The sequence below is a fragment of the Mustela nigripes genome, chromosome X, assembly GCF_022355385.1.
Source record: "Mustela nigripes isolate SB6536 chromosome X, MUSNIG.SB6536, whole genome shotgun sequence".
NCBI classification, from domain to species: domain Eukaryota; kingdom Metazoa; phylum Chordata; class Mammalia; order Carnivora; family Mustelidae; genus Mustela; species Mustela nigripes.
Genome location: NC_081575.1, coordinates 67409970 through 67433061, shown reverse-complemented (window position 1 = coordinate 67433061; position 23092 = coordinate 67409970). Strand labels below are relative to the sequence as shown.

The window sequence follows — 23092 nt, the reverse complement described above, 5'->3', positions numbered from 1 at the left end:
TCTGGCCAAGATGGAGTAATAGGGGCTAGATTTGTCTTCTGGTCTGAAATAACAACAACAAAAGTAGACTATATGGAACTTTGAATTACAGCTTTCAAGAGACTGGACGTCAGTAGATGAAAAAGAGCAAATCTCGGGGATCCCTGAGGAACCGGAAACAAACTAGGCAAGCCCTGCAACTGCCTGGGCTTCCTACTACAGGAAAGGCTCCAGGAGACGGTGCAGGGAGGGGGAACCCAATTAGAGCCCAGTGGACATTCCGAGTTGAGTAAATGGGGCTGAGAGTCCAGGAAGACCGAAGCAGCTAGAATCAGCCGGATGGCATTTCGAGAGGAAAGCACTTCATGGGAAGAGAGAACCTCAGAAATCTGGAAGGAGGATTTCCTCAAGTATTCAGACGAGTACTAATTCATTTGAAGGAAACTGCCTAAAAAGAACAGAGACAAAAATTGCTGGAGCTCACCTAGGGTGATAAGTAGATGATGTTCTTCTCAAATAAGAGCTGAAAAACCCCTAACTTGTGGGGAATTCATTAGAGTCCTTGGAAGGCTATTGCCTGAGTAGTGGGGTCAAATTAGATCTAGACTGAAGTCTGTTATGAGCCTCACTTAGCAAAACTTGAAAATGAACCTCAGGTGCACCTTGGGTGACTTGGTGGGTTAAGCATCTGACTCTTGGTTTTGGCTCAGGGCATGATCTTGTGGTCATGGGATCAAGCCCCCCACCCGACTCTGAGCTCAGTGTGGAGTCTGCTTGTATTTCTTTCCTTCTCCCTCTCCCTCTCGCTCTCATTCTCTCTCTCTCAAATAAATAAATAAATAAATAAATAAATAATATCTTTAAAATAAAATAAAATGGGGCCCCTGGGTGTCTCTGTTGTTAATTATCTGCCTTCGGCTCGGGTCATGATCCCAGGGTTCTGGGATTCAGTCCTGCATTGGGCTCCCTGCTCAGCAGGGAGCTTGCTTCTCTCTCTCCCTCAGCCTCTCCACCTGCTCATGCTCTCTCTCTCTCTTCTTCTCAAATAAATAAATAAAATCTTATAAAATAAAATAAAATAAAATGAGCCTCAAAGGAATCAAACTGTTTCCAAGTAACTTAACTCCATCCCAGAATAAAGCTCAAGAATCCTTATAGGAATACAAAAATCTAGCACACACAACATAAAATTCACAATGTCTGGCATCTGATCAAGTGATAACATCCGATCAAATGATAAATAATTCTGTGTAAGGCAGAATTGCAAAACGGGCCCCCAAGACTTCCTGACCTAATCCCAATAACTGTGAAGATGGTCTGATAATGTGCCCATAATTATGTTAAGTTTGAAGACAAAAGCCATTTGGGAGATGTAATTAAGAATACTAATCTGTTGACTTTGAATTAATCAAAAGGGAGATTATCCTGGTGGGTCCAATCTAATCACTGAGATTGTAAAAGCAGAGTGTTCTCAGGGTGCCTGCTAGCTCAGTGGGTTAAAGCCTCTGCCTTCGGCTCAGGTCATGATCTCAGGGTCCTGGAATCGAGTTCCGTATCGGACTCTCTGCTCAGTGGGGAGCCTGCTTGCCTCTCTCTCTCTCTCTGCCTGCCTCTCTGCCTACTTGTGATCTCTCTCTGTCAAATAAATAAATATAATCTTAAAAAAAAAAAAAGCAGAGTGTTCTCTCTAGCTGGTAGTAGAGGAGGAACTGAGAGAGATTCCAAATGTGAGAAGGATTCAGCACACCGTTACTAACTTGAAAATGGAAAGAGCCAATTGTCCAGGGGTGAAAGTGGCCCCAAGAGACTGAGAGTGGCCCAAGGCTGTCAGCCAACAAGAAAACAGGTACCTCAGTCCTACAAGTGCCAAGAAATCACTTGAATGGGCTGGGAAGCAGATTCTTTTCCAGAGGCTCCAGATAAGAGCCCAGACCAGCTGACTGCTTGGTTTTCAGTCTTATGAGACCCTAAGTGGAAAATCCAGTCAAACCTACCCAGACTTCTGACCTATAACACTGTGATATTATACATAAGTGTTGTTGCTTTTAAAGTGCTAAGTTTATAATAATTTGTGATTAAAAAAAAAAACTAATACGGGGAGCCTGGGTGGCTCAGATGGTTAAGTGTCTGCTTTCAGCTCAGGTTATGATCCTGGGGTCCTGGGATTGAGCCTCATGTCAGACTCCCTGTTCAGCAGAGAGCCTGCTTCTCCCTTAGCCTCTGACTCTCCTGCTTATGCTCTCTTTCTCTCTCAAGTGAACAAATAAAATATTTAAAATAAAAAATTTTTAAAAACTAATACATCATGTAAAGTTGCAAAAAAACAACCCACAGAGGAAGAAAAATCAACCAATATAAACAGAAAGAACCAGATGATATATTTAATACACAGGGATGTTAAAATTGTTATTAAAAATATCTTTCAGGGGCGCCTGGGTGGCTCAGTCTGTTAAGCGTTCAACTCTTGACTTCAGCTCAGGTCATGATCTCAGAGTCCTGAGATCCAGAATCAGGCTCTGAACTCAGCAGTGAGTCTGCTTCTCTCCCTCTCCCTCTGCCCTTCCCCCAGCTCACATGCACTCTCCTTCTCTCTAAAACAAATAAATCTTTTAAACAATATATTTCATATACTCAAGAAGACAGAAGAAAGAATAGCATAATAAGAAGAGAAATAAGTATTTTAAAGTACCCAGATAAAATTTCCTATAAATAACTGAGATGAAAATTATATTATGTGAAAATAACAGAGGATTTAATACGGCAAAAGACAAGATTGGTGAACTTGAAAACAGATAAAGTAAACTTCAGAGGGAAAAATTATTACCAAGGACAAAGAGGGAAATTACATAATGATAAAAGAGTAAGAGAAGTGATGTCAACGAAACGGCTATGTAGGCAATTCCAAATGCCCATCCCTCCACAGAAACCTCAAAAATAACAAGCAGAAACTGTTAGAATCAACTTTGTCAGAACTCTGGAAAATAGTTTTACAGCAACTAAGCAAATGCTGAATCAAAAAAGAGGAAACGTGGGATGCTTGAGTGGCTCCATTGGTTAAGCATTTGCCTTTGGCTTGGGTCCTGATCCTAAGGTCCAGGGATCGAGTCCTGCATCAGGCTTCTTGTTTGGTGGGGAGCCTGCTTCTCCCCCTCCCTCTGCCTGCCCCATGCCTTGCTTGGGCCCTCTCTCTGACAAATAAATAAATAAAATCATTAAAAAAAGAGGAAATTTAAAAATGGTAAGAAAACTTTCTGGCTTTGCCCTTGCCCCACTCCTTCCCTGGCTGGGTGTTGGTGTTGAAGATGACACTCTAACCCGTGCTGTGTGGCCCTGCTCCCTGGTTTCAGAGGGAGTAGAGAACACCTCATTTGAAATTTATTTTGTTTGTTCTAAGCTGTCTGGGGACTAGCTAAAGAACTGACTGAAAATGCTTATTTCTGGGTTGCCTGGGTGGCTCAGTGGGTTAAGCCTCTGCCTTTGGTTTAGGTTGTAATTCCAAGGTCTTGGGATCGAGCCCTGTATCGGGCTCTCTGCTTAGCAGGAAGCCTCCTTCTCCCTCTCCCACTCCCCCTGCTTGTATTCTCTCTCTTGCTGTGTTTCTCTCTCTGGTCAAATAAATAAAATCTTTTTTTAAGAAAAGATCTGAAAAGACTCTAAAGGTTTCATTTCTGGGTGATCTCAAAGCTCAGTGTGAGCAGTAAGCAAAGGCTATGACGGAGTTGCAAATGGTCTGCCTAAAAATTGAAAGAGTGATCCTGTACAGAGCCAATCCACAAATGCTAGGGAAGGAGCTATCTGCTTGTTTGTCTTAGTTCCTGATATTCAAGGAAACCTGTTAAAATACTGGTGCACACAAGCTAAAGGAACAGAGAATTCAAGAAACCCACAAGAGGAGGGGCACCTGGGTGGCTCAGTGGGTTTAGCCACTGCCTTCGGCTCAGGTCATGATCTCAGGGTCCTGGAATCGAGTCCCACATCGGGCTCTCTGCTCAGCAGGGAGCCTGCTTCCCTTCCTCTCTCTCTGCCTGCCTCTCCATCTACTTGTGATTTCTCTCTGTCAAATATATAAATAAAATCTTTAAAAAAAAAAAAAAAAGGAACCCACAAGAGGAATACAGTCTTTCCAAAAATAGTTCGGAAAAGTAGCTCAATGAATGGATAACTATAGCCTTCAACAATCAAGAACAGCAAAGCCCAAAGAAGGACAAGAATCTGGTTTCCAGGGTTTCCACATTATAATATCCAAACATCCAATTTCAACCAAAAACTACCAGGCAAACAAAGAAATAGGAAAGTATGGCCTAGTCAAATATAAAATAAACTGAGAGAGATTGTGCACGATATCCAAGTATTAGACTTAATGGACAAAGACTTTGAAACAACTCTCTTAAATATCTTCAAAGAGCTTAGAGAAACCATGAACAAAGAACTGAAGGAAACCAGAGAAATTTTGTATGAACAAAGTAAGAATATCAATAAGGAAACAAAAATTTTAAAATAATGTGTAAAAAATTATAAAAAGGAACAATTAGAAATCTGGAGCTGAAAGTACATGATGGTCTATATAGAAAATGACAAGAAGTCATTTTCTATATAAAAACAAAAACCAACAACAACAACAACAACAACAAAACTCCAACGTCCTAGAACTAATAAATGAGTTCAGCAAGGTTGCAGTATACCAGATCAACATAGAAAAGTCAATTGTGGGGCACCTGGATGGCTCAGTCGATAAAGCATATAACTCATGGTTTTGGCTCAGGTCATGACTTCAGGATCATGATTGAGCCCTGTATCAGGCTCCACACCTATGGAACCTGCTTAAGGTTCTCTCTCTCTCCCTCTCCCTCTGCCCCTCCACCTCTCCCATCCCTGCTCAAGTGCTTGGTCTCTCTCCCTCTCTCTCCCTCTCTCAATAAATAAAAGAAAATAAAAAGAAAAAACTCAAGTGTATTTCTAAATATTAGAAATGTACATGTGAGGGGGACCTGGGTGGCTCAGTGGGTTAAGCATCTGCCTTGGGCTCAGGTCATGATCCAAGTGTCTTGGGATCAAGCCCTACATCAGGCTCCCAGCTCAGCCTCTCCCTCTGCCTGCCGCTCCCCCTGCTTGTGCTTGCTCTCTCTCTCTCTCTCTCTCTCTCGTTCTCTCTCTCTCTCTCTCTCACTTATCTCTCTCTCTGTATGTCTTAAAAAAGAAATGGACAATATCATCCACAATCACTCAAAGAAAATACATAGATATAAACCTAAGAAAACATGTAAAGGACTTGTACACTGAAACTACAAAATGCTGATAGAAGAAATCAAAGATTTAACTACATGGAGAGATATACTGTGCTCATGTATTGCAGGACTCAACACAGTAATGATATCAGTTCTCCCCAAAAGGTTATACAGGTTTTACAACATTTCTATCAAAATCTCAGCAATATTTTTTGTTGATACAGACAAGATTATTCTAGAATGTATATGGAAAGGTACAAAGAACTAGAACAGCTAAAACAATTTTGAAAAAGAAGAGGGGCACCTGGGTGGCTCAGTCGGTTAAGTGTCTGCCTCTGGCTCAGGTCATGATCTCAGGGTCCTGGGATTGAGTCCCATATTGGGCTCCCTGCTCAGAGGGGAGCCTGCTTTTCCCTCTCCTCTTCTTCTCCCTGCCGCTCCCCCTACTTGTGCTTGCTCACTCTCTCTCTGTGTCAAATAAATAAATAAAATATTTTTTTTTATTTTTTAAAAGATTTTATTTACTTATTTGACAGACAGAGATCACAAGTAGGCAGAGCAGCAGGTAGAGAGAGAGGAGGAAGCAGGATCCCTGCTGAGCAGAGATCCCAACTCGGGGCTCGATCCCAGGACTTTGGCATCATGACCTGAGCCGAAGCCAGAGGCTTAACCCACTGAGCCACCTGGGCACCCCAATAAATAAAATATTTATTGGGCACCCCAATAAATAAAATATTTTTTAAAAAAGAATAAAGTGGGAGGAATCACTGTATCCAACTTTAAGACTTAGTCTGTAGCTACACTAATCAAGACTGCATAATACTGTGTGATATTGTAGAAGGATAGACACATAGACCAGTGGAATAGAATAGAGAATATAGAACAGATTCACACAAGTATAGCCAACTGATTATTATTAACAGAAGTGCAAAAGCAATATAATGAAGGATAATGCTTTCACTAAAAGAGGCTGGAGCAATTGGACATCTATAGGCAGAAAAGAATGGACTTCAATCTAAACCTCACATTTGCCACAAAAATGAACTCAAATGGATCATAGATTTCAGTGTAAAACATAAAACTATAATACTTTTAAAAAATGACTTAGGAGTGGCACCTGGGTGGCTCAGTTGGTTACGCGACTGCCTTCAGTTCAGGTCATGATCCCGGGGTCCTGGGATCGGCCCCACATGGTGCTCCCTGCTCAGCGGGGAGCCTGCTTCTCTCTCTCTCCCTCTGCCTGCAGCTCCCCCTGCTTGTGCTTGCTCTTTTTCTCTCTTTATCTCTCTAACAAACAAATAAGTAAATATTTTTTTAAAGAAATGAAATAGGAGAAAATCTTTGGGATCTAAGGCTTGATAAAGAGTTCTGAGACATAACATAAATAATCTATAAAAGAAAAAATATTAAGGACTTTTTCTCTGGAAATAAAAACCCTCTAAAGAGGATGAAAAAATAAGCTCAGAGACTGGGAGAAAATATTTGCAAACTACATATCCGACAAAGTACTTATATTTAGCATATATAAAGAGCTCCTGAAACTCAACAATAACAAAAAATCCAATCAGAAACTGGAAAAAAAACCCCACATGTTTCACTGAAGAGCATATACAGACAGCAAATTAACACATGAAAAGATGTTTAACATCGTTAGCCATCAGGGAAATGTACATTAAAGCCACAATGAGGTATTATTACACACCTATCCAAATAGGTAAAATAAAACATTGTGGCAAATTGAAATGCTGGTGATTAGGCAGAGAAAGATCACCCATACATTTCTGGTAGGAATATGAAATGGTACAGCCACTCTAAAAAAGGGCATGGCAAAACTCAACATGCTTACCATGCATCTCAGCAATAACACTCTTGGAAACTATCCTAAAGAAATGAAAACTTTCATTAACCTAAAAACCTGTATTTCACTAAGATCAACTCTTCTGCACAGCAAAGGAAACAGTCAACAAAACTAAAAGGGAACTTATGGAGTAAGAGAAAATACTTGGAAATAACATATGAGATAAAGAGCTAGTATCCAAGATATATAAAGAATTTATCAAACTCAAACCCCCAAAACCAAATAATCCAGTCAAGAAATGGACAGAAGGCATGAACAGACATTTCTCTAAAGAAGACATACAAATGGCCGATGGACCCATGAAAAAGTGCTCAACATAACTTGGCATCAGGGAAATACAAATCAAAACTGCAATGAGACATCACCTCACACCAGTCACAATAGCTAAAATTAACAAGTCAGGAAATGACAGATGCTGGCGAGGATGGGGAGAAAGAGGAACCCTCCTACACTGTTGGTGGGAATGCAAGCTGGTGCAGCCACTCTGGAAAACAGCATGGAGGTTCCTCAAAAAAGTTGAAAATAGAGCTACCCTACGACCCAGCAATTGCACTACCGGGTATTTACCCTAAAGATACAAATGTAGTGATCCAAAGGGGCATGTGCATCCCAATGTTTATAGCAGCAATCCACAATAGCCAAACTATGGAAAGAGCCCAGATGTCCACTGACAGATGAATGGATAAAGAAGATGTGGTATAGGGCGCCTGGGTGGCTCAGTGGGTTAAGCCTCTGCCTTCGGCTCAGGTCATGATCTCGGGGTCCTGGGATCGAGCCCTGCATCGGGCTCTCTGCTTGGCGGGGAGCCTGCTTCCCCCTTTATCTCTGTCTGCCTCTCTGCCTACTTGTGATCTCTCTCTCTCTCTCTCTCTCTGTCAAATACATAAATAAAATCTTAAAAAATAAAAGAAGATCTGGTGTATATATACACAATGGAATACCACTCAGCCATCAGAAAGGATGAGTACTTACCTTTTACATCAATGTGGATGGAACTGGAAGGTAGTAGGCTGAGTGAAATAAGTCAATCAGAGAAAGACAATTATATGCCTTCACTCACATGAGGAATATAAGAAACAGCACAGAGGGGGAAGGGAGGGGAAAACTGAATGGAAAAAAAGCAGAGAGGGAGACAAACCATGAGAGAATCTTAAGTACAGGAAAGAAAGAGGGTTGCTGGAGGGAAGGTGGGTGGGGGGATGGGGTCAGTGGGCGATGGGCATTAAGGAGGGCACGTGATGTGATAAGCACTGGGTGTCGTATGCAACTGATGAATTACTGACCTCTACCTCTAAAACTAATGATGTACTCTATGTTGGCTAATTGAATTTAAATTAAAAAAAAAGAAAGAAAGAAAATCTGGTTTACAAATGTTGATAGCCACTTTGTTTACAATATCTCCCAAATGTAAACAACCCAAAGGTTTTTCAACGAGTGAATGGTGAAACAAACAGATCCATCTATGGCATGGTCTCTTACTGAAAATCATACAGATACTGGAGATAAGCGTAGGGTGGTTTGGCAGCGGAAGGAGGGAAGTGCCTAGCTCAGCCTGGGAGAATTAGAGAAGAGAGGGAAGACTTCCAGGAGGAACTGGCCCCTGAGCATGGTCTTGAGAGGTAAATAAAAGTTAACTAGGTAAGAAATGGGGGAAGAGTGTTCCAGGAAGACAGAACACCATGTGCAAAGGCGTGAAGTCTTCAGAGAGCACCATACATTTGAGGGCCTGCAAATGGCACCTCCACATGGTTGAAGCCCCCTGGGGTAAGAGATGAGGCTGCAGTTGTCAGCAGAAAGGCCCTTAGGTCTCCAGGCTAAGGAGCCTCTCAGACCGCAGGGAGACACTAAAGGGTCTTCATTGGGGGGAAATGAGTGTCAGATCTGTGTTTCTGAGAGCTCTCTGCCAGACCCGGGGGAGCAGAGCTCGGAGGGGATGAGACCGACGGCTGAGGGACTACACATGGAGTCTTTGCCAATGGTCTGGAAAATGTGCAAAAGGCTGTGGCAGGGGGGTGAGGGCAAGAGATGCCTGGTGAATCTCCACAGAGTATTCGTTGTTCACTGTACAGCAGTGAGGGGCAGGGAGATGAGCTGTTCAGAAGGCAGAACCCATAAGACACGGAGACATGTTTCTGAGGGGGAGGACAGAGAAGACCTCTTCCCCTCTGTTCCCCTCTTACCGCCTTGGCTATAGTGCTCTGCCCACTGGCCCCCACCCACACCGTATTCCTTCTTGCCTCTGTGTTTCTGGGCTTGGGAGGTCCAGTAGGCAGAGGTGATCACCTTCTAGACTACTCAGAACAAACACACTGATGCATAAACCAGAGGTGAATTGATTTCTGTATGGCGGAGGCATAACTTGGCCCCGGCACCTTCTGGGTGGAGTGCCCCCTTGGAAGGCATCAGGTGTCTGGGAAACTGACTTGAACATGCGCTCAAAACAAAGGGAACCAGGTGTTTCTTGGGCTTTGCGTAGGGGAAGGCAAAGCCTAGGGCAGTGGCATCATGCCAGAACAATGGACTAGCTTGGATGTAAGACAGATCTGAGTTCAGAGCCCAGCCCTGCCACAGTCCCCAGATGTGCAACCTTGCACACATCTCTTAACTCCTCTGAGCCTGTTTCTTCAGCTCTCAAATGGCAACAGGGAGTCTCTGCAAATAAGACTGTTGTGAAAACAGGGGTGCCCAGCTGCCTCTGCTGGTAGAGCGGGCAACTCTTGATCTTGGGGTTGTGAGTTTGAGCCCCACGCTGGGGGTAGAGAGTACTTAAAAATAAAACCCTGAAACAAAAGACTGTTGTGAAAACTCAAGGAGATAACAAAGGGAAAGAACCTGGCTCATGCTATGTATGCCACTTGCATTACTTGTTTTCCACTGTCTCAAATGAACGCTGCCTCAGAAAAAAAGGAAAAAATTCACCTCACAGGATATCGGAATATTAATGTACTCCAGCAACTGCAGCTCTCACTTAGATAATGCTGGGCGGGGGCACCTGGGTGGCTCAATCATTAACCGTCTGCCTTTGGCTCAGGTCATGATCTCAGGGTCCTGGGGTAGAGCCCCACATTGAGCTTCCTTCTTGGCGGGAAGCCTGCTTCTCCCTCTCCCACTCCCCCTGCTTCTCCTCACTGTGTCTCTCCCTGTCAAATAAATAAATAAAATCTTAAAAAAAAAAAAAAAGGACAATGCTGGACAAACACAGATGGAATCTTCTTCGCTGAAGCCCTTTTATATTTTTACTTACTTATTTCTTTTAGAGAGAGAGCGCGCGCGTGAGCCTGAGCAAGGGGAAGAGGGGCAGAAGGGGAAGGAGAATCCTAAGCAGGCTCCACGCCCAGCACAGAGTCTGATTGAGCAATCAATCTCACGACCCTGAAATCATGACCTGAGCCGAAATCCAGAATCGGAAGTTCAACCAACTGAGCCACCCAGGTACCCCTGAAACTCCCTTTTAAAAACCAGTTGTTCAAAGTTTCATTATCTCCTGCCACACATGTTAACAATGGCAAGAGGAGGATTAGAAAGGTCTTTGGCCACCGGCTGTGCTCAGGTGACACATCCATCCCATGGGCAATATACTTGCACCCACTGGCCACGATGGATGGCTACTTTTGCAGGTGGCTGATCTCATCCACCATGTACCGATTTTCCTTGCTTTCAGTGACCTTTTTCTACCCTTGTCCCCAGAAGCTGGGGCCCAGAGCTCCCCATGGATTGACACCTCTGAATGGGATCAACAAGATCTCTGTGCTCTGTTGCTTTAAGCACCCCCTTTTAACCTTTGTTGGGGAGGGGGCTCTAGGATGGAAAAGAAATTGCAGCCCTTGGCTGTGGAGCAGGTAGGACAGGACAGGGAGTCTCAGTCAAGGTTTATGAACTGTCCTGGGCAGAGGGCTGTCAGCTTCCCCTTCCTCATTTTCCTTGTTTAAGAAATATGTGGAAGAATCAGTCTGAGGAGATAATTAATAGAAAATACAACTGGCAGCTGTTCCTGGCTCTGACTCACTGTGCACACTCCCGCAGTCGTTACCATGGTTTCGAGGCTGAAGTTTTCTCCCCTCTGCCCCCCTGCCTGCTCTTATGTTCATTTGTCACTCCGCTCCACAGACTCCTCCACAGTCGGCCTCCACAGGCTGGTGCAGACTTAACCCTGTAGAGAAGCTAGCTTTTTTTGGGTGTTTATTTTACAAATAATGTTTATTGTTCTCTTTTTTTCTTGAATAAAATAAAAATGCAGGCCAATGGATATAAACAGAATCTAACATAAACAGAAAAAAAAATGGAAGGTAGGCACAAACTCACATTCCAGACAGAACACTTAAGAATCATTTTAAAGATGTATTTATTTTAGAGAGAGAGAGAGCAAGAATGGGAGAGATGTGGGGCAGAGGGAGAGAGAAGCACAAGCAGGCTCTGTGCTGAGCGGGAAGCCCAACATGGGGCTCGATCCCACCACCCTGAGATCATGACCTGAGCCAAAACCAAGAGTCAGATACTTAACTGACTGTATTACCCAGGTGCCCCAAAGAATTTTTTTAAAGATTTAATTTTTTAAAATCATTTTTAATTTAAATTCAATTAGTTAACATGCAAATGTATTATTTGTTTCAGGGTACAGGTCTGTGATCCATCAGTCTTATATAATACCCAGCGCTTGTTACAACACATACGCTCCCCAATGTCCATCATCCAGTTACCCCATCTGCCACCCCCTTCAGCAACCCAGTTTATTTCCTGAGGTTAAGAGTCTCTTATAGTTTGTCCCCCTCTAAAGACTTAATTTTTAAGTAATCTCTACACCCAACTTGGGGCTCAAACCCACAACTCAGATCAATAATCGCGTGCTCCACAGACTGAGCCAGCCAGTCATCCCGAACACTGAAGATTTTATCATATTTCCTTCCCCATCTTTTTGTGATGCATACTGCATAGTTGAGATTGTACATGATTTTGAATCTGACTGTCCTATAGTGCTTTTGACCTTGAAACCCCCCAGCAGGCCTATGTCCATCCTCTTCTTTGAACTGCTGGTCTCTAGGTACTACTTTGGGTAAGTTCAGCCACTTAGAGGCTTGCTTGTTATTATCGCTGCTGTTATCTGCTGGAACACGCAGAGCTCTCACAGTGTTCCAGGCACTAAGTTTCTGTCAAGTGCATCTGCCATTTAATGTTAGCTCTTCACTGGGAACTGAACTCTGCTTCATTCCCCTTCTTCATGCCATAACCAGTGGTCACAGGAAAGGCTGTTACTGTGGAAAACCAGAAGTAAAGGGGCCTCCTGGGCTTCTTGCCTGTGGATAAGCTGATGAACATGAGGCCACACTGTTGCTGCCGAAGCCCAACCCCCACCTTCCAGCTGAACTTGAAAAGTCAGTATATGGGCAGGATCCACCTCGGAAGTGGGGGACCAATGATCCTCTCAGCACTGGATGCATTTCCCATCGTTGATCACCCCCAAATGGAAACAAGGAGTGCCCGAGATGTCTTGTGTCCAAATGCCACAGCAGTACAACATAAGGGGGCTGCTTGTTATGTATGAGTTGGGGGTGGGCACAGTCTCAAAAATGCCTGATCCTTTGGGGTGGGAATGAAGCATCCCAAGCGCAGCAAGGCTGTATCCAAAAACTAAACTCTGAACTGGAGGACCTGTATATTCTGGCCGGCAGTGGCAAACTACCAGCAGGGTAGCTTAAGATGGCAAGGGACAGCCATCTTAAGGAGTAAAGAAAAAGCCCCGATCTTACATACAAATTGGGAGAAGAGGGTTTGCAGGTAAGGGAAGAAAGTGTGAGGATACAAATTCGAAACTCACTCATCCTCAGCTAACAGTCTATGAGTTAGTCATTGGTTTATGTGCTTTACAAATTTGAACTTGTTTAATTCTCTTAACATCCTGTAAGTAGGTACTATTATCAACGACTCCATTTTACAGATGATGAAACTGAGCCAAAGAGGGATGAGGTAATTTCCTCAAGGTCACAGAGCTAGTAGCCAGATGGTGGCGCAGGGACTGGAGGTGAGGCGGGCTGGCTCCAGAATGCATGCTTTTAAGCATAAAAGCTGCACCATTACAGAAATTTGGGAAAACACACAGAAACACACGCAACCTGTACTAGCACGACTGGTCCCATTTTACTGGATAGCCTTCCTGTCTTTCATATGCACGCTTTCTCTTTTTCAGAAAAATGTACCCTATTTCATAGCTTGGTCTGTAACCTTCCTTAAGGCCATTTCCTGTGTCTCTACAGACAGCTTTACACTCGTTATTTTAAATGGCGCATATCCTTTTGTGTGGTTGAGACATTATTTATTTAAGCAATACCCTATGGAGGGACATTTAGCCTGCTCGCAATTTTTCCTCCATGACAAGAGGCAGAGGGGTAATAGCCTTTTAAAATAAAACTACCTCTTAAATCCAATCACCTACAAACGCAGTCTAAAATTTCAAATGAAAAAACCGCAACGGAGGGCAGGTCTGTGCGTGGGAGGAAGCGAAAAGAGGGAGCCGCCACTGCGGTTCTTCCTCTCTTCCCTTTGTCTGGAGGCCCCACGGGATTGGCTAGAGCCGGCGCCAAGGGACTGCAGAGGCCCACGCCATTCACTACGCACGCGTAGAAGAGCCGGCCGAGAAGTGGGGTAGCATGGGAGCTGGCGCAAATAAGTGCTCGCGACAGAAAAAACAACAACAAAAAACCGCATAGGTGGGGTTTCCCGCCCCTGCTCTACCTTTGGCTCCGCCCCCCCACGACCCAAACTTCTTATTGGTCAGCCATCTTCAGCTCCACTGGTCCGAGGGTCCAAGGACCGCGTCTGCCCCAGAATATGCCTGCTTCCAGGGCCGCAGCAAAAACGGTCCGTTTGGGTGCCGTTTTCAGGCATGTGTTCCGGACATGCCCGTGGGGCCTCAAGGGGCTTTGTGCGGCAAACGAAGACTTTGAGGGTTCTGCCGCAAGTTCCGAAGATGCCGCCCAAGGGAAAAAGTGGTCCCGGGAAAGGGGGGAAAGGTAGAGCGGCTGGAGCAACCAGAGAGAATGGGGTCGGGTGAGGAGGAGCTCGCAGACCGGCGACTCCCGGGGTCCGGGACGGGGGCAGCTGCTGGCCAGTGACTAGAGGAGGGTTAACCGGGAAGTGAGAAGTTGGAGGCAATCAGTGCGGACTTCTTTGGAAAGCCTTAATTGAAAAAAGCATAAAAATTAGGTGGTAGATAGGAGAGGACAGAGAATGAAGAGAAAGTTCTGTTTGTTTCTTCAGAATGGAGAAAAGCTGAGAGCGAGGCTGACGTGAAGGATCCAGTAGAGTTAGGGAGGTAAGGGTTTAGAGGAGTGAGATTTGAGAAATTAGGGTCCAGGACAGAGGTGGAGAAGTTGACCTTTGAATAGGAGCAGGGTCACGTTATGCTTGAGGTCATAGGGAAAGAGACGAGGATGGGCGTCGTAACGGGGGCCGAAGTGGGGGTGGAGTTGGTCGGGTATCATGATTAATGGCTTCAATTTCTTATTAAAGTGGAAGGCAACAGTAATTTTGTAAACTGAAGGGCAGGGACTGAGTGGGGGTCTTGGGAGTGGTAAAGGTTTGGAGTGGCCATTGGGGGTGATGGGAAAGGGAACAAAACACTAATAAAAGGATCAGCCCTCAAGGCTGAGAGCCTAAGGTTGGAAGCCCATGAATTTGTAGAAGACACAATCTACACAGTCTTGATTTACCTGGTAACCAGCAACTGCCATAATATAGGATTGAACAGAGCTAGATGGAGCCCTGAGCCAAGGTTGAGGGTTTGTTGGACTATAAAAGAATAGCAAAACAAGGTAATTAAGGGTGCCAATGAAAACACAAATGATCAAGCATGGGGTCCAGAAATTTCATAGTCTAGGAGAACATAGCAGGATAAAGGTACAGAAGTGGGGAGTGTTTTCTGTGAAGCCCAAGAGCCAGGGTTGTGGGAGTAAGGCTTGAGAAGACCGGAAGAACATGAAATTGTAGCCAGCTACTGAACTATTAGTTTTTGGTGGCATGGTTCCATCGTGTGCTCTTGGGAGCAGGTGGCCCAGTGTAGAAGGCATGGACATTCAGGAGGGAGGTCCTAAAGTGTGAAGTTAGGCTGTTGGATGGTTCCTCAGCATAGGTGGTGAGGTCATTCAAGGTGATGACGAGAGTGAGGGTGGAAAGGAACCCTGAAACTGCTGCCAGAATCCTCAGTTGGAGGGAGTGAGGTGGCAGTCAATTGGCAGCATCCGGCAGGGGAGAGGATGGGATGACCGGAAGCCATCATTCAAGAGTGAACATACAGCAAACCCACTTAAAATTTTGGTGTAGTAAAACTACTTTGGCAGTAAGATGTTCTTAGGTGTTCGGTGGTTGTTGTTTTGGGTTTTCAGTTTAGTTGGATATTGAACAACTGTTGTGTGCCGGGTACTTTGCTAGGCATTGGAGATACTCAGACAAGGAACATGGAGTCTCTTGATTAAAAACTTTTCAGTGGCTCCCTTTTCTAGGATAAATTCCAGGTTCCTTAGTGGGATTCATAGGCCCACGTGCCCCAGCTCTCAGCCCCTCCCCTGGACTAATCTCATAACGCTCCCACCTCAGATTGGGCTTCATCTGTAATTTCTGACACATCCCACATTGTTCCACCACCCTGTGTTGTCCCCTCATCCTTGTCCTTTCTTCCTTTGGTCAGCTTCTGCTCATCCAGAAAACCTTCCCTGAGTGGCTGAAATGGCCCTCTATGCTTCTACAGCCTTCTGTCCATAGATTGTAGGTCATTCTCCTAAAGTGATCTGTTTACATGTGTCTTCCCCAGTAGACTACGAGGTCCGTGAAGGAAGGTACCATGGCTTTTTCATCTTTGTATCCCCAGTGTCGGGAACTTAGTAGTTATTTAGGAAATGTTTATTGAACCGAATATTTAATCCAGCAGTAGTTCTTAAGAACATCAGCCCCTAACAGTAAGTATGCTGCTATGAACACAGAAGTTGGCTTATTCGACATCTTACAACAGCTCAGGGATTTGCTCTTAGTGGGCAGGATTTCAAATTGGGTCCAGAGAATCTGGATTGGGCTTTTGGCACTCTCGTTCACCCATCAGCACACTCACTTGTCTATCCCTTTCCCATGAAGGGTTTCTGTAAGGCACACATTTCTTGCTTTAAGAGAGGTGAGTCACAGATGAATTCAGCCACATGTAGTAGGGTGTCTGGCAAAGGGCCCTTTTGAAGTGTGGCTAAGATGGATTATCGGCTCCTATTGTCTTGGCTCTTTGTGTAAGTATCAAGATGCATTTTAAATGAGTACCTGTGATCTCTTCTCTAAAGGGGGAGCAGCCTCTGGGAGTGACAGTTCTGACAAGAAGGCTCAGGGTCCCAAAGGTGGTGGCAGTGCAATAAAGGTGAGTCACTCGTTCCTTTTTTTTTTTTAATGTTGAATATCAATAACATATATACACATGTTACTTTGGAATCCAGGAAAGGAAAAAGACAGTATGCTGAACTCATTCTAAGAGGCTAGCCTAATACGGCTGTAGGATCAACATAACATAAAATTGGAAGATAGGGACCAGTCTCATGTATGCAAGGTAATTCCTTTTAAGCATTTTCTCAAACATCCCACATTTCTTCATACTTTGTATTGCTTCTTGAAATGTACACTTCATACATTTTAAGAAATGATGGAGTATTAACAACACAAAAGTATTAAGTACCCTTAATACATATCAAGAAACAATACAAAGTATGAAGAAAATAAGTAAGTGAATGACCTGTCTCTCTGAAGAAAATGATATTTTATAAACCAAGGGCTTAGATAAACAGGCAAAGACGCAGGTGTCCTCAGAAAGCTCCCCCACGGGTAAGCTATAGGCCAGGGCCCTGACCATGAAAACCGGGGTGGGAGAATAATTACAAATCATTACTTGAAGTACTTGACCCCATCTCAGAGGAGCGTCTGCCCTGGGAAAATACAGTCTATGAACAACCATACTGCTTTGTGCTATACAACAAGGCAATATCCATATTTCTGTCAGTACATGGGATCCTATACTTGGGTTTATTCATTCAGTAAGGGTTTAATGACAACCACCTGTCCACCAAGCAGTGTCCAAAGTTCCGGGTATGTGTAAAAACAGGAGGTAAGAAACGGTTTCTGTTGTCACATGGCAGCTGGAGCAGTGAGGTAAGGAATACATTTCATTGTGCAGTAAGTGCCGTAGTGCATTTACATCCTATAAATCTAGCCAGATGTGCAGCCAGAGAGAGGAATATAGTGTGAGCTGTTCTACTTACTTTTCTACTGCGTGAACCAGGAGTAGAGATGGGAGACGTGAATCTGCTTTTCTATAGTTGATCTCTGGTCTTGTATGAGCATCCAGTTATGTGAAGTGGGATTCTGGCATCTGAAGATAGGTTTTCATGAAGCATGTTCCCTAAAAACCAACCAAGTACTTCCATCTGGTTTTCAGCTGAAGAAGTGGTCATTGTTGCCATGGGTTGGAGAGACAGACTCTGTTGGGTTTAATGAGGGCTGATGTGTTGGTGTCCAGTAGGGCATCTTCATAAGAGATGTCATAGGGTAATTTTAGCCATGTGCAGTTTTCACCCACATGCTGACTTTTCCAAGCACCTGGCCTAGAGATTGCTCTACTGCATATGAATTTCAAGAGGTTCCTTGCCCTTTCTGGAAAAAAAAATAAGTTCAGTGTGGCTGTGCATGAGGTATGTGGAAAGAAGTGACATGTAATCAGAGCTAAATTCTCTTGTTAACGGACAGTTTTAGACTCACCTTTGTTAAAACAAAACAAAACAAAAACTGTGTACCTTTTACCCTGTTTCCCCAATGGTGGCATCCTACGTCAGACTCTAGAACAATAGTACAACCAGGAAATTGACATTGATGCGGTAAAGATACTGAACATTTCCATCACCCCAAGGATCCTTCTTGTTGCCCTTTGATAGCCATGCCCACGTCCCTCACCTACCTTCCCTCCATCCTTCACCCCTGACAGCAACTAATCTGTTCTTTCTGTTTATAATTTCACAAATGTTACATGAATGGAGTGATGCAGTATGTAACCCTCTAGCTTTTTCTGCTGTCAGTGTAATCCTCTGGAGAGCTCTTTCAAGTTGTTTTATGTAGCAGTAGTTTGTTCCTTTCTATGGCTGCGTAGTGTGCCATATGATGCAGTGTGCCAGATTATATGGAACGGATGTGCCATATAATGTTTAACTGTTCACCTTCCAGAGGACATCTGGGTTGTTTCCAGTGTTTGTAAAGGTCCCAGCCGGGAGGGGACCCTGGAATCCTCCCGCCTTTCAGGGGCTATGCTCCTTCCACATCCTGCCCTTCTGCTTTCAGCCCCCTTCTGAGCCCACACCCTGCCCTTTCTCTGTAGAGCTGTGCAGATTCTGAAATCCACCCGCTGAATAGCTTCCGTCCTTTCCCTTCACTTCCTGCCTCCCCCAATCTTGTTCTGTTCTCTGTGTGCAGACCTCAAGCCCACCTACTCTCCCCACCTTCTCCTCAGCTTTGTGTCTGTTGTCCAAGCCCCATGTGTCCTGTGAGCTGGAAATTAGATCAGAGAGCTTGACCACTGGGTCTGGGAGCCCCGACTCTTTTTCCTTGTGGTCATCTGCTGCATCCACCTGCCAAACTACAACTTGGGATCAGTCCAGTGGTCTGCTTCCCTTACCTTTAAGCCCAGAGGTGCTGGACCCTGCCGGAGAGTCACACAGGCTCGGGAATTGGGACCCCCCCCCCCAACTCTTGGTCTCTGATCTTCACCATGCCCTCAGTTCTGCACAGTGATCCTTTGCCGCTCACCTGCAGCCACCCACTACCCTGCTCTAGTCAGCAGATAACTGTCCAGTGGTTCTGAACCCCGGTGTATGTTGGATTCCTCTAGACAGCTTCTAAAACTACCAGTGCCTGGGGTCCCACCCCAGACCGGCTGCCTCAGAATCTCCAGGTGCTGGGGCCTGGACCTTGATAGACTTTTTTTTAGCAGCGCTGAGGATGGTTCTGATGTGCTGCCAGTATTGAGAAACACCGATCAGTCTCACAGGATTGGTGTGAGGAATTCATGTGAGAACGCACAGAAAGTGCTTTGCACAGTACCCAGCAAATACTAACTTGTAAATACTGTTAAATTTTCACACAAAAATGGAAACCAGACCTGTCGACAGGAACTCAGTGGTCTTCCAGCCCCCTCCCAACAGTTCTCTTCACCCATACCTTCCTCTGCTGTCTTCTCAGCTTTTTTTCTTTAAGGCCAGTGAATTTTCAAGCAGTTCTCTGAATGCCACACAGGCTCCGTCATTAGCTCCATGCTCTTTTGTTGCTATGTCTTAAGCCTTTCCCTCTTTACTGCGTCTTTCCCTTTATTCTGAGATTATGCCCAGGGACCTTAAAAATAGATACATGTCTGTGACCTTTCTCTCCTAAGAGCCCTTTCTCCTTTTCTGACTTAGCTGGGGGAGACTGCCCCCCCACCTCCCATTACTTCCTTCATCTGCCTGCCACAGTCTGGCTTCTGCACTCTCTGCTCTTCTGAAACTGCTTTTGCTAAAGTCATCGATCACTCAGTGCTAAATTGATTTACTTCTTCCCTGATCACTCCGCAGCATTGAAGCCTGTTGGCCATTTCCTTCTTGAAACTGTCTTTTGCGGGGCGCCTGGGTGGCTCAGCAGGTTGAGCTTTTGCCTTCAGATCAGGATCCCAGGGGCCTGGGATCAAGTCCCGCATCAGGCTCCCTACTCAGTGGGGAGCCTGCTTCTCCCAGTCTCTCTTCCCGCCCCTCCCCCTGCTTGTGCTCTCTCGCTTTCAAATAAACAGATAAATAAATAAAATTGAAAAAAAGAAAGGAACTGTCTTTTGCCTTGGTTTTGTTAACATGCCTTTCCTGCCCATCTGGCCTTTCCTTTGTGCTTTGCTTTATTGAGCATCTTTCTTGGCTTATGGCTTAAAGGTCCATATTCTCCAAGGCTGTTTTAGCTCACTTTTTCTCCTCTTCTCATTGTGTATAGCCTTCCTGGGTCGTCTCCTCACCTCCTGTAGCGTCCACATACTACCTCTACGCTGATCACTCCCAGGTCCTCTCTAGGGGTTGGCTCTCTCCAAGATGCTGTCCTCCATAGTTGCCGGTCACTCAGTCACATTGCAGAGCCCATAGGTACCACGGACTCGGTATGTCTAATCTGTCAGGCTGTCCAGATTAGAATACTTGTTTATTCATTTATTGACATGTTGGGTGGTATCCCTTCTCTGTGATCATCCATGCTGTCATTCAGTGTCCAGCAACTGAACCAACGAGAAGGTTGCTTTTTGAGTATGGAACCATAAAGAGGGAAGCATTCTCGAAGCGGTTGTAGCTAGGCCAAGCTGAGGTCTGATGAACCATCCTTGTTTCCCAACACGCATCTCTCCAGTGTCCAGACGGTCTCTGTCTTCCTGGACAGTGCTGGGCACATTCTATAGAAGTCTGCCTCTCTGAGCCCTGCCTTTTGACAGATTCTTATCTGTGTATCTCCTCCAGTCAGGAAGTACTCCTTTGAGCCTAGAATCCCCTTGCCCCAATTTTAGGAGTCGGACCCTGAGGCCAACCATGATTTGCTTGTCTCTGCATTTATAAGGGAGAGAGCTCTATCCCCCAACCTGGTGTATCATTTACAGTAGGAAACCATGGATTGTGTTTGAATGAGAAATTGGGAATCCTGCAGAACAGCTCCCTTGACAAAATCATTTCTAAAGATAGAGTGGTTTTGTTTTTTTGTTTTTGTTTTTGTTTTTTTTAAACAACATGGCTTTGGGTCACCTGGGTGGCTCAGTGGGTTAAAGCCTCCGCCTTCTGCCAGGTCCTGGGATCGAGCCCCGCATCGGGCTCTCTGCTCAGTGGGGGGCCTGCTTCCTCCTCTCTCTCTGCCTGCCTCTCCACCTACTTGATCTCTGTCTGTCAAATAAATAAATAAAATCTTAAAAAAAAGAATAAAAAAAACATGGCTTTATGTAAACATAGGTCAAATTTAAATACTTCTTTAGGGATGAGTATTGTTAATCAACATACAATTCTTTTTCAAAGTGCCGAATTGTGAGGCTTTATACATTGGACCTCTTTTGGTAAAAAAGGGTTTCCTAGTGGGTTTTTTAATGTCTTCCCCCACTTTGATGAAGTAATGGCTAACCTTTATTGAGTACTAACTGCGTTATCTCAGTCTTCACTACCCTTTGAGAACACGAAGGAACTATTATTATCTTGGGGCACAAACAGGGAAACACTTGGAGGTTTAAGAAGGTGCCTACAATCATACAGCAGAGCTGGGATTTGACTCGAGGGCCCGAGCTTTCAACCCTTACATCTCTTCCTCTTACCAATGAAGTACATGGTAAAGATGGGAGCTTCCCCCAGCTCAGTGCCCACTTACCATCTCAGTCAGAGTTCCGAGATAGTGTCTTGACATGAGAAATGGGTTTGTGGCTGTCACTGTGAGCAGACTGCCAGGATTCTGTTGCCATGAACCTGATGTATGTTTTCGATAATGTGGGTAATCCAGACATGACTGCTGTACATTGAGAAAGGGGATCATTTGGATATCCCAGACTATGTGAACATACTTTCTCCTTGCAGGTCAGACACATTCTGTGTGAAAAACATGGGAAAATCATGGAAGCCATGGAAAAGTTAAAGTCTGGAATGAGATTCAATGAAGTGGCCACACAGTATAGTGAAGATAAAGCCAGGCAAGGGGTATGGTGCTGTTGTCATTTAAAATGATCTCCCCGGGGCGCCTGGGTGGCACAGTCACTTAAGTGTCTGACTCTTGGTTTCAGCTCAGGTCGTGATCTCGGGGTTCTGGGATTGAGCCCCGGGTCAGGCTCTGTGGTTAGTGCAGAGTCTTCTTGAGATTCACCCTCTGCCCCTCCTGCTTGTGCATGCTCTCTCTCTCTCAAATCAATAAATCTTTTTTTTTTTTAAAGATTTTATTTATTTATCAGAGGGAGAGAGGGGCAGAGAGCGAGCACAGGCAGACAGAATGGCAGGCAGAGGAAGAGGGAGGAGCAGGCTCCCTGCCGAGCAAGGAGCCGTCAGATGCGGGACTCGATCCCAGGACGCCAGGATCATGACCTGAGCTGAAGGCAGCTGCTTAACCAACTGAGCCACCCAGGCGTCCCTCAAATCAATAAATCTTAAAAAAAAAAAAAAAACTCTCCCCCATGGAGGATACACAGCAGTAGGGATTATTTATGTTCTACCATTAATTTTAGCCATATCTTGGCTTAAAGTTTTTGAAAGCAGAAATGTGCAACTTGTGAACAGTTGTGTACAGGTTACCTGTGTCTAAAACTAGGCATTACCAAATGGGCACAGCTAACAGACACCCAGCAACATTGTGAGTGTGTATTGTGTTCAGTCCAGGGTTGGATCTCTTCCACCCATTTGTCCTTGGTGAGCCCACTTCTTTGCAGTCCAGGTGAACGAACCTAGGAACCTTACTATTCATTTTGGGAAATTCTCAAGGTATGGTAGTACAGTAGAACTGTTTCCTCTTTGGGGCCACCTGACCTCACATATCTTTTGGGTTTTTCAGGGCGACTTGGGTTGGATGACCAGAGGTTCCATGGTGGGACCATTTCAAGAAGCAGCATTTGCCTTGCCTATAAGTGGGCTAGATAAGCCTGTGTTTACAGACCCTCCAGTTAAGACAAAATTTGGATATCATATTATTATGGTTGAAGGGAGAAAATAAAATTGTACAAAAGACTGAATGTGTTTTATACGTTCTGTTTGTTTCTTTAAAAGGTGTTGAGTAATCCTTGTATTTTATGAACTCTGTCATTATGGCTTTGTAGGCACAAAACAGGTGCAGAAGGGTTAGCGTACACTGTAGCAGGTGTTCTCACAGGGGTGCCTGGCTGGCTCAGTCGGTAGAACACGTGACTCGATCTCAGGGTTGTGACTTCGAGCCCCACACTGAGCATAGAGTTTACTTAATTTAAAAAAAAAAAAAAAAAGACGAGTCACGCAGACTCCTTTTAACCCGTAGT

At 44.7% G+C, this 23092-nt stretch overlaps 1 protein-coding gene across 2 annotated transcripts; it reads left to right on the top strand.

The window, feature by feature from the left end:
• The first annotated feature begins 13896 nt into the window (after window positions 1-13896).
• PIN4 (peptidylprolyl cis/trans isomerase, NIMA-interacting 4) lies at window positions 13897-22813 on the top strand. Of its 2 annotated transcripts, none has more exons than XM_059384714.1 (4): window positions 13897-14066; window positions 16374-16447; window positions 21675-21787; window positions 22636-22813. In XM_059384714.1, exons 1-4 carry the CDS (start codon window positions 13940-13942, stop codon window positions 22652-22654), a joined length of 333 nt encoding a protein of 110 aa, XP_059240697.1. In that variant the 5' UTR covers window positions 13897-13939; the 3' UTR covers window positions 22655-22813. The 2 variants fall into 2 exon arrangements, with proteins under 2 accessions (XP_059240697.1, XP_059240696.1); XM_059384713.1 differs by having other exon boundaries at window positions 13899-14066; window positions 21675-21794.
• Window positions 22814-23092: the final 279 nt, after the last annotated feature.